General features: G+C 50.9%; 5 protein-coding genes across 5 annotated transcripts; 4 read left to right on the plus strand and 1 right to left on the minus strand.

Moving 5' to 3' along the window:
- Positions 1-455: 455 nt before the first annotated feature.
- IAQ61_009262 (mitochondrial 54S ribosomal bL28m domain-containing protein) lies at positions 456-1,931 on the minus strand (the record flags this gene model as incomplete). Its single annotated transcript, XM_003836895.2, has 1 exon — positions 456-1,931. One exon carries the CDS (start codon positions 1,929-1,931, stop codon positions 456-458), a length of 1,476 nt encoding a protein of 491 aa, XP_003836943.2.
- Positions 1,932-2,219: 288 nt separating this feature from the next.
- On the plus strand, positions 2,220-3,307 carry IAQ61_009263 (uncharacterized protein; the record flags this gene model as incomplete). Its single annotated transcript, XM_066098320.1, has 3 exons — positions 2,220-2,579; positions 2,703-2,989; positions 3,148-3,307. 3 exons carry the CDS (start codon positions 2,220-2,222, stop codon positions 3,305-3,307), a joined length of 807 nt encoding a protein of 268 aa, XP_065951959.1.
- A 330-nt stretch (positions 3,308-3,637) lies between these two features.
- Positions 3,638-5,686, plus strand: IAQ61_009264 (uncharacterized protein; the record flags this gene model as incomplete). Its single annotated transcript, XM_003836898.1, has 1 exon — positions 3,638-5,686. One exon carries the CDS (start codon positions 3,638-3,640, stop codon positions 5,684-5,686), a length of 2,049 nt encoding a protein of 682 aa, XP_003836946.1.
- Positions 5,687-6,416: 730 nt separating this feature from the next.
- On the plus strand, positions 6,417-8,424 carry IAQ61_009265 (uncharacterized protein; the record flags this gene model as incomplete). Its single annotated transcript, XM_003836900.2, has 3 exons — positions 6,417-6,986; positions 7,052-7,940; positions 8,261-8,424. The coding sequence occupies 3 exons, from the start codon at positions 6,417-6,419 to the stop codon at positions 8,422-8,424; spliced, it is 1,623 nt and encodes a 540-aa protein (XP_003836948.2).
- Positions 8,425-10,047: 1,623 nt separating this feature from the next.
- On the plus strand, positions 10,048-10,635 carry IAQ61_009266 (uncharacterized protein; the record flags this gene model as incomplete). Its single annotated transcript, XM_003836902.1, has 1 exon — positions 10,048-10,635. The coding sequence occupies one exon, from the start codon at positions 10,048-10,050 to the stop codon at positions 10,633-10,635; it is 588 nt and encodes a 195-aa protein (XP_003836950.1).
- Positions 10,636-10,992: the final 357 nt, after the last annotated feature.

Below are 10,992 nucleotides of genomic sequence, written 5' to 3' on the forward strand. Positions count from 1 at the left end.
TTTTGCGGGGTTAGGGCCACGAGTTGATGTGACTTGGAGGCTGTAGAGTCGTGGATGGAGTGTTTGGGTCATGATTTTCTTTTGGAAATCGGGTTGAAGTGTTCTGTGGGTTTCCCGGGCGGCGAATATGGGATATGGATCTCTACGTTGATATCTATGTGGCGGGTGCTATGGGTTGAGTAAACCACCTGCTGATGGGCTCCCAATCAGGTCGCCTTAGTGGACGGTTTGCTTGAAGAAATAAGGAATATAGATCAAAGGCTCGAGAAGTTGAAATCAGATGGGAATGACATGTCCTCACTTCCTTCTTGTAGTAAGAAGCGGTCAAGGGGTGGATATAAAGTACAAAGTGACAAGTGGCCCAACAGATATGCTCTTTGGCATCATGCAAGCATCACGAGGTATTCCTATAATAACGACACACATGTCATGTCATGTCGAATCCAGCCATCTCTCTATGCGCTCGGCTGCCTGGCTTCAGACTTATTACTCGCGTCCACGACGGCGCCCCAACCATCCGCGCCAACCCCTCGAGTCAACTCACCAAGATTGTTTCCTCGCGTCGCGGCATCTATCGAATCAGGAAACTTCTGCCTCATGAGAGCATCCAAATAATCCCACTTGCCACCCGCGCTCGTGGCCTTGATGGCGATATTCGCCTTGTTGATAGCTTCTTGGAAAAACTTTCTCCTCTCTTTACTCAAACTCGTGTTTGTCGTGGCCGTCTCCGCCTCCTCCACAAGCTTTGCATACTCTGCCTTCCTCTCCTCCATGGGTCTGGGATCCGAGTCAGGCGAAATGCCCTTTGAGGCCATCCACTCTGCCTTCTTGGCCTCCTTCCAGGCCTCGTAGCCGCCCACCTGGTCGACTTGCGCGCGTCGGCGCTGGTTATAGGCAATCTTGCGGAGTTTGCGCTCCTTGATGTTTTCGGGGAGCTTGAGACGTGATTTGAGCTCTTCGAGCTCCTCGAGAGGGATCGATGCCAGTGCCGTGTCATACTGTACTTGCAGCTTTTTGGTGGCATCCTCACGCTCCTTTGCGCGAACGAATGCTAGCTTGATGCCTTCTTCTTCGCTGTCTACGACGCCGCGCCTCAGGTAACGTTGCCCAGCGATAACGGCCATGTTGAATTCGCGCATGGTGTCGATGGCGAACTGTTTCTCCTCGGGTGAAGATGTCGGGTTGGCACGGAAGGAGTCGTCTTCTGGATCCCATATTCCTTGTTCTTGTCTCTCTCGGGAGACATCTGTCTCGAAATTGTATGTGGAGGCTTTTTCAGTGGGAAGACCTTCAGCTTTCCGCTGTTCGTACATCATCTTGCGCGTTGGCCATTGCTTGTCGATGGTGGCTTGGTCGATGCCCAATGCGGCGGCTTCGGCGCGAAGTCGTGCAATGACTTCGGGCCTCTGCATCAGTGTCCAGCGTAGGGCCCATCCCATAGGGCCCAGCTCCTTGATTCGATGCTCGCTGTCCTTGAGCAGGTATTCGTCTAATCCACCCTCACGGTCTATCGTCTTGAGCACGTTGGCAGTGACGCGTAGCTTGATCTTCTTCTTCAACACTACCGAGTATAGACTCTTGGATAGTACGTTTGGTCTCCACACACGCCGTGTCTTGGTCTCGGTCTTCTTGGACACGTTGTTGCCAAACTGTATCATCTGATCGCCATAGAGGCCCTTATTGGCCTGTCTGAAGAGCTGATATTCGCCATAGGGATAGGCGGGGATGGATACGTTTTGTGGAATGATGTCCTTGGGCAAATGAGAACCCAGATCACCACCCTTTCGCCGCTGGAGAGGATTCTTGACCACAGGCGGGGGTACTTCTGAGTTGGTCGTTGCGTAGGTGCGTTGCGACAATTGTGCAGACCGGACAGTCAGAGAAGAGGTGTGGACACGCCCAGCGAGCCATTGGCAGCGTGGAGGCATCATGGGGCGCGAGATGTGGCTGTAGTGTTGTTGGTTGCTGGTGGTGGCAGAAAGGCAGCAGAACGGAAGTCCGAAGAAAATTGTCTTGGCCAAGCTAAACTACCGTACCGTACCCTTCTACCTAGTACCTGCAACCTCGCCAGTGTGGGCGCACCTGCTTGGTGATTTCAGAGCAAATGCTTTTACCATAATCCTTTTTGAGAGAACCTAAATCTAGGCGGAAGAGTCTCTCAGCACAATATTCGAAAATAGCGAAGACGACGAGTTCGATATCGATTCTCCACGCCCACAATGCAGGAAGCACAACAGCCTTCGACGGCTAACATTGCAGTCGCATGCGCTATAATAGCAGGTGTAACAGGTTACATGCTTGGTCAAGCGAAATCACTGGGCCTCTTTGGTGGCAGCCCCATATCAAAGGCACCAACAGACAACAAGAAGAAGAAGATGAAGGCAAAGGCAAAGGCAAAGGACTCGGAAGACGGCGAAGAGTCGAGCGAGGATGAGGATGAGGATGAGGATGAGGATGAGGACGAGGACGAGGACGAGGACGACAGCGTGCCATCAGAGTTTCCAGACCACAAGGAGGAGTGTAAGATGGTCTTGGTTGTGAGGACAGACTTGGGCATGACTAAGGGTGCGCCTTTCCTCGTCACACTCGTCACACTCGTCACACTCTTCACACTCATACTCTTCACACGCTTCACACACTTCACACGCACATTGGAAAGCAGCTAACCAATTGATATTTTTTCAGGCAAGATTGGCGCCCAGTGCGGACATGCAGTACTGGCTTGCTACAAGCAGTTTCTAAAACAGGCACCCGGCTCACCCCTATTGAAGCGATGGGAATACATGGGACAGGCCAAGGTGGCGCTGCAGGTCAGGAGCGAGGAGGAACTCGAATTGTTGCAGGCGCAAGCACTGAGTCTGGGACTGGTAGCACATATCATCCACGACGCTGGACGGACGCAGATTGCCAGTGGCAGCGCGACCGTGCTGGGCATCGGACCTGCGCCCAAGGGAGTCATAGATCAGGTCACCGGCCACCTGAAGCTGCTGTAGAGCTCACACCCGCCTCCCTGAGACGATATCAAAGAAGAAACACCCCCTAAACCAACGTATTGTGACCGCACCATGACCTCTCTCTTCCTAGCCCAGGGCACCCGAGGGTAGAGTACCGCAACGCAATGAAAAGGTGTGAATTGTAGCCGACTAGGTTTGTCCCAAGCATCAAGAGCCGACGGCCTAGCATAAGGGAACAGGAATTAGTTGGCCAGGCACCACGTCTTCCACCGAGCTCCAACCTTGCGGTGATCTCAGGCTTCCAACCTGGCGCCAACTTGCTCTGCGACCTGTCGTCCGAAGCCCATCCATGAGGAAGAAGAAAAGGCTCCGTGAGACGGACGAACTGCCAGCCATCAACCGTAACACACGCCCAAAGACATGGAATGGGACAGCTGGCACAGGTCGTTTGTTTGTGAGAGAAGAGAGGATGAGGCCGTCTAAACTTTTTTTGTATGCGACGGGAAATCTTCGGCGCGCTAGTGGCCTTGGCGCGACTGTGTCTGCCTGACGCCCGCGGGTGGGCAACCTTGCAGTCGCGAAGTTGATACCTCCGCCGCACACGAACGACAATAGGTACCACCAACATCACCACCATCGCCATCATCACCACCCCTACTGCCTGCCTGCCCAAGATCACCATCATGCCGGACCTCTCGATTGAGGAGGCGAACAAGATCCGCCTGTCCATGGGCTTGCCTGCTCTACCAGGTTCGAGCACTACCACCGCCACCGCCGCCTCTGGACCCGCCTTCAAGCCGCCGACCGCGGGCGACGACTCAGATGATGAGCCTGCCAGCACCATTGAGACGCGTGAGGCTGCCGGGTACGACAACTGGAAGAAGCTGCAAGACGAGGCCGAGGCTAAGAAGAAACGAGAGGAGCGCGCGGCTGCTATCAAGAAGGAGCGTGAACGGGCAGCGCGTTTCGCAAAGCTCGAGGGCAAGGGTCTGGCAGATGAAGCTATGGAGGACGACGACATGGCTTGGCTGAAGAGCAGCAAGAAGCGCCAAAAGAAGATCGCCAAGGCGGAGCAGATGCAGCGAGAGCTTGAAGAGCGCGAGCGCCAGGAACGCGAGGCCATGCAATACACCGAGGCTGACCTCGCGGGTGTCAAGGTCGCTCATGAAATCAATCAATTCGATGATGAGGATCAAATCCTGGTCCTGAAAGATACTGCTGTGGATGCTGAAGACGACGACGAGCTTGAAGCAGTGTCACTGAGAGAAAAGGAAAGACTACAAGAACGACTGGACTTGAAGAAACGAAAGCGCGCGTACGATCCCAACGATATGGACGAGTCAGGCCAAAAGTCAATTCTGGCGCAGTACGACGAGGAGATTGACGGCAAGAAGAGCAAGGCTTTCACACTTGATGGCCAAGGTCGGACAGTGGAAGAAGCGCAGACAGATGCTGCTGGTGCATCAAAACCAAAGAAGGTGGCCATCAGCCTCGACATCCTGAAAGACGATGCGCCCGCCAACGACTACATGGATGTTACAGAAGTTAAAATGAAGAAGCCAAGAAAGAAGAAGAGCAAGAAGGCCAAGCGCGAGCGTATTGAAGATGAAGAAGACATGTTTACTATGCCCGCCGAGGTGCCCGCGGACGACATGGAAATAGACCGAGGGGAGCTGGCTGCACCAAAGCCAAAGAAGAAAAGCATCTTCGACGAGTCATTCGTCGACGACGACGATCTACAGGCTAATCTCGCAGCTCAGCGGCAAAAGGCTCTCAAGAAACGCAAAAAGATGAAGCCGGAAGATATTGCTAGACAGATACGAGAGGCGTCTGTACTGCCTGAAGATGTCATGGAATCGACCGAAGGACTTGAAGAACCTGCTCTAATCATTGACGAGACTACCGAGTTCGTGGCGAATCTGGGTGCTAACGCTGAAGAGGTTGCTGAAGAAGAGGCACGACGGAAGCGCAGAAAGTCAAGTCACATGTCTTCAGGTACCAAGTCTATGGGCGATATTTCCCATCAAGACTTAGATGGTGATGTGGATATGTCACAGTCTTATGCTGAAGCCGCCGAAGCTCAAGACGCCCATGCTCGAGCCAGTACCCGTAGCGTATCTCGTGCTCGCTCTACCGAGATTACCGAAACAGGCCTTGAAGCTGAGAAGACCGTTGACCAAGGTCTTGGCGCTACTCTCGCACTCCTTAAGCAACGAGGTCTCGTCACCACTACTGACGCTGGGGATAAGAACGCCCACTACCGCGACCGCCAGAAGTTTCTGGCCGACAAGCAGAAGGCTGAAGCCGAAGCTGAACGCCAACGCAAGCTTGCACGTGAACGCGAGCGTGCCTCCTCACGCTGGAACACCATGACACCTCGTGAACGCGAAGAATGGGCCCGCAAGCAAAACACAACCGCTGACATGTCTGAGAGTCGGAAGCTAGCTGAGATTTTCAACAAAGAGTACAAGCCTAACGTGGAACTTAGCTACGTGGATGAACATGGACGACAGATGAATCAGAAAGAGGCGTTTAAACAATTGAGTCACCAGTTTCATGGGAAGGGTAGTGGGAATACCAAGACGAAGAAGTATCTTGATAAAGTTGCGGCGGAGAAGAAGAAGATGGCGGAGAGCAGTCTAGAAGCAGGCAAGTCGGGTGGTGGTGGTTTGGGTAACGCATTGAGTAACCAGGCGAAAAAGAACAAGACTGCTGGTGTACGCCTGTTGTAGGACTGACTAACTTAGTTCGGGTCTTAAAGAGCTGCTTCGAAGAGTTCGGAACCTGGTATGGCAACTCCTGAGGTTAGTAGCATCTTTGTACGTTACATACGGACTCATGTTAATAAAAGGTTTTGCATAGCTCATCGACCGACGCTAGGATCTGCCAGTATGGCTTTCCGTGGCTAACAACAGCACTAATCATGTACCTCTGGAAACTTGGCAGTCTGACAGCACTCCATTTGATCAATCGCTGGACTGTATGAGGTAGGCTATGACATTTTGACTAACGTCCTCGATTTCATGCTCTCTACATACCCTCTAGTCCTGTTCTACCTTACCTCTATTACAATCTGCATGATCATCTCAAGGACACCTTTGCACCTTGCAACTGCCACTTGCCGAAGCCTATACCCAGTCATACCAACGAAAACACACAGGACATTCTGTCGAAAACATCTACATATTAGACAGCTGATGTGTTCTCAAAGAAGTCATGGCTTCGGCTAAATCTGCAGCTGCCAACTTAGGTCACCCGGCGCAACGGAACTATGGGTCAATATTTTTGGCACTTTCAAACGTAACAATATTATATTGCTACATCATGAGAGCAAAGTGCCAAGCTGTTGCTTCGTTTCTCTGGTACGCAGGAGCGTATAATTTGAAAGTTGTAACGGTAGATTGCGGTTTTGCAGATTAATTATAGGCCTCATCTGCAGGCGTTTTTGACATATATGGCAGCATGGAACAGCACATTCAAGTCAAAACACATAGCTTCAAAAAGACCTCCATGATGAGTTTCCAAATTAGTTTCAGTGTGCTCGCAGCTCTTGCTACAATACTACTCACGACTACTGCCGTATCATCCCTTCATACTCGCCAAACCCAACAAAATATCATCGTCGACCTCACCAAAGGCTATCAAACCATTGATGGGTTCGGAGTGTCCGCCGCTTTTCAACGCGCCAATCTCATCGTCAACCTACAAGCGCCAAAGCAGCGCGAAGTCCTTGACTTACTCTTTAACACAACATCTGGGGCGGGCCTTTCGATCCTTCGCAATGGCATTGGGTCGACCCCTAACAGCAATAGCGACTACATGAACACCATCTTGCCTAAGTGCCCAAGTACGGCTGCTGAAGTGACAGTGGATTATGGTGGTTATGTATGGGATGGTAAGGATAGCGGACAGTTGTTCCTGAGTCAGAGAGCAAAGGAGTACGGTGTTCAGACGTTCTATGCGAACGCATGGAGTGCACCAGGATGTATGAAGACGAATGGGCAGGATACAAATGGCGGACAACTCTGTGGAGTACAGATTCATCTCCTACTTCTCCCATCTCGTACAGTGTTTGACTAATACGAACAACCCCCTAGGTCTCAGGCACAAACTGCCGCACAGGCCTCTGGCTCCAAGCCTATGCAAACTACCTCGTCGCATACGTCAATTTCTACGCCTCTGCTGGCATTATTATTACACACCTTGGCTTCCTTAACGAACCCGACTTCTCCACCTCGTATGCCTCCATGCTATCCTCTGGCACACAAGCCGCCGAATTCATCAAAATCCTCCGCCCAACACTAGACCGTCACAACCTCTCCAACGTAGGCATAAACTGCTGCGAAGCCACTGGCTGGACCGTCGCCTCTCAACACGCCTCTCAAATCGCTGGCTCTGGCGCAGAGCCCATGCTCTACGCCCTCACAAGTCATGAATATACATCGCGCATCACAACTCCGCTCCGCACCGCCGCACGCGTCTGGCAAACAGAGTACTCAGACCTCAGTGGTCGCTGGAGCACGTCATGGTACTCCAACGGCGGCGCCGGCGACGGATTCACCTGGGCCAACAACATCTTTAACGGCGTTGTCAATGCGAATCTCAGCGCCTACATCTTCTGGGAAGGCGTGCAAGACCGCGCAACGAACAACAATAACAACGAGAAACTCATACTCGTGGACGGGCAGACCTACCAGGTCAGCAAGCGTCTATGGGCATTTGCGCAGTGGCGGGTTGTTAGGCCGAGGGCTGTCAGAGTCGCGGTTACTGGCGGGGGCAATGTCAAGAGTGCGGCGTTTGTGAATGAGGATGGCGGAGTTGCGGTTGTGATTATCAACTCTGCAGGTGCTGCGCAAAATCTTGGTGTTGTGGTGGCAGGATATGGAAGTGCTAAGGCGTGGTATACGGACAACACCCATGACATGGTTGCAACGACGGTGACGGTGGGGGGCGATGGGACGGCGAGTGCGAGTGTGCCTGGTCGGGGTATGATTAGTTTCTTGTTTAGAAGGGCAGGCAATGGGACGGTGGTTTGAGATTGTGATGGACTTGTAATGTGCTGTGCGCGATCAATGGCATCAATGGTTTCTGAGATTTATAGCTTCACTTTCCAACTCTCCTTCACATACGACCATAGGACATTGAAAATAGAGCTTCCCGTCCGCTCAGCTGTACTAAAGCAATGTACCGGCGAATTAGTAGTCAGGTGGGTGACCACTGGCGAATCCTCGCTGTTGTATGTTTTTTTTTGGAAGTTTGGTGGGCTTCGAATGATCCGGAAGACGGCAGGCGACACAAGTGCACAGCTGCCATGACGTATTCTTCAGACACAATCGATGTCGGACGCTTTCTAGTTCCCTTTGCCAGACCGGCATCAGCACTGCACTACCGCGTGTCCTCAGCGACCTTGTTAGCAATGCTGCCCTTGCAACAACGGCCCACTATAGTAGGAATACCAGAACCTCTTTAGAATTCTAGAACCGATAGACTGGACGACAGCCTCACCCGTTTAGATTCGTATCGGGTTCTATCTGTTGTACCCGAGTCTGAATATCTCGGATCTGTTCATGGAGCTTGGTAAGCACATGTCGCGCGGCTCCACAGCGGGATGCCACAGCCAAGGAAACACGACACGGTACGGGACCCAGCCAGGACGAACCATGGAAGCGACCTCGGGACGCACGAACGTCGTAAATGGGACAATGATCTTCCATTCCGGACCCAGACAGAACCACATGGCTCCTACAACTCTACGAGTATACCTGTTGTAAGAGTGTTCCGGGTTCCAGCTTCTAGTCATTCCTAGCAAGGACTTTTGACTTTTCCTACTAACGATAATCACAGTTTCGGATGTACCACATACCATGCTGCGGAGGCTCCGCACGCCAAGTTAGTCCCCGTACCTATTACACCGAGTATTGCCGAACCGAATTCTTCCAACGCCAATAGCTCGCCGTGAATAGGGACTGTAGTACCATCGAGAAAGAAGTGCACTGCATTCGTGGAGATGTGCCCTACATACTGTAGCTTCTAGAATGACCCATGTACTAAAAGATACAGCATGCTTTACCGGTACCACCGAAAATACATAACAAGTTGGCGCCTGACCTAAGTCAAGAAATCATTCACTCTATTCCGACAGCATGTGAATAGCTTGACTGAGGGTCTGCGGTAGACTAAGTACTGCATGATCATGTCCCCACCATGAAGCTATAGCAGCCTCGAGAATTGAGGCACTAACAGTGTAGTAGTCTCAAGAATTTATCCGGTGCGTGACGGACAGGGAATTCGACGTTCGAAAAGCATCATGCACGTACTGGGATCTCATGTTGACAAATACGAAATGATTCATGCCCTCACTTACTGGAAACAAAAGAGGACGGTGTGCATTTTTGAATGACGGTGCATAGAGACGATGAATCAGTTACTGCGTCACGATCGATAGCTCATGCCTAGCGTCAGTCACATGTTCGATACAAGTGTTTGGTGAAATCTGCCACAGTTGCGAGTGAGGACGAGTGACATGATGATCTGGATTTGAGGCAAGATGAGACATGCATTCTCCTGCATGAAAAGATTTTGTTGGCCAAGACGTACATTGAAAGCAAATGTGTTCAGTCATCATACGTGAGGCCAATTGTGCTAAGCACATCGTCCAAGGACAGCATTGACACTAGGAATAGTAGAAAAGTATAGTTTGAGTCTGAATGATCGTCATTAGAAGCATAAGGAAGTGAATAGGGCTTAAACAATTTTTCGTATTTGCTAAAAGCGTGCCAGTTAAACGACAACGTGTCACTGATGTTTGGTGTTGAGGACTGGAAGCAGGTGGATGGGCCGATCCGGCATCTGGACTCTCGGCATTATTCAGCGGGCGAGTGCATTGACGAGTCCTGCTCTGGCCAATCAAGCACAAAAAACAAGCGGATTTTTGGACTGTGACTAGTAGACGAGAACAATCTTCAATAGCTACATATAGACTTCGGTTCACCGTGAAGGTCTCAACTATATACCAATACCAGTCCTCAATTATTCTACCACCGTCGAATCTACTCAAACACCCAACCCCAGACTTAAAAAGCCACCCCTCACCATGTCGGACCCAATGACATATTCCTTTTACGGAACTACCATTCCGGCCTTGAAAAAAGTTACGCAAAGTGCAATCAGCATATTGACGTCCGCAAAGACGGAACTCTCCACCGCAGCCAATGGCACCCTCCCAACAGAGCTAGAAGTCCTCGACTCACACTTTGGCACCATGCTTCCTTTCCGAATGCAACCCATTTTCATGGCGAAATTTGCAAGCCTCGCACTGGATGACACCAAACTCACTGGCTCCGTCGCATTCCCACCCATGATCCCATCGTTCACCTCGTTTGACGAGGTCATCGATTTTTGCAAAAAGGTGGGAGCTGCCCTGGATGCCATTGATGAAAAAGCATTCAACGCCAGCGCGGAGAAGAGTTGCAGCATCTTCCTCGATGGCCCAAACAAGACACTCAACCTGACCGGTCTTGCCGACTATTTCCACAGCTTCGTCATGCCGAACAGCTACTTCCATGTCAGCGCTATGTACATGCTGCTTAGGAGCAAGGGTTTCAGCTTGGGAAAGACCGTTTACATTGGCTCATGGATGTCCCCGCAATTGGTGCAAGATTTTGCGCCCCTCAGAGGATAGGAAATGCAGTTAGAAATCTATTAGATGGAACTAGATAACCTATCTCACAAAGAATAAAATAGAATGTTATATTATATATATTCCTACAAGGATCTACATATTGTGGGAAAGTTGTTTCCTGCTAGGAAACAACTCTAAAGAGGACTGTGCGTTACTAGCGTGCGGCAGGAAATAACTATGCGAGGAAAATTAAAACCTAAAACCTATTTCCTGCAAACCTAGACCTAAAATTTGTTTCCTGCAACCCCTGCCTAAAACCTGTTTCCTGTAAACCTAGACCTAGAACCTGTTTCCTGCAAACCTAGACCTAAAACCTGTTTCCTGTAAACCTAGACCTAAAACCTATTTTCTGCAAAC

This window comes from Plenodomus lingam (assembly GCF_022343315.1).
Source record: "Plenodomus lingam strain CAN1 chromosome Unknown contig_5, whole genome shotgun sequence".
Taxonomy (NCBI): domain Eukaryota; kingdom Fungi; phylum Ascomycota; class Dothideomycetes; order Pleosporales; family Leptosphaeriaceae; genus Plenodomus; species Plenodomus lingam.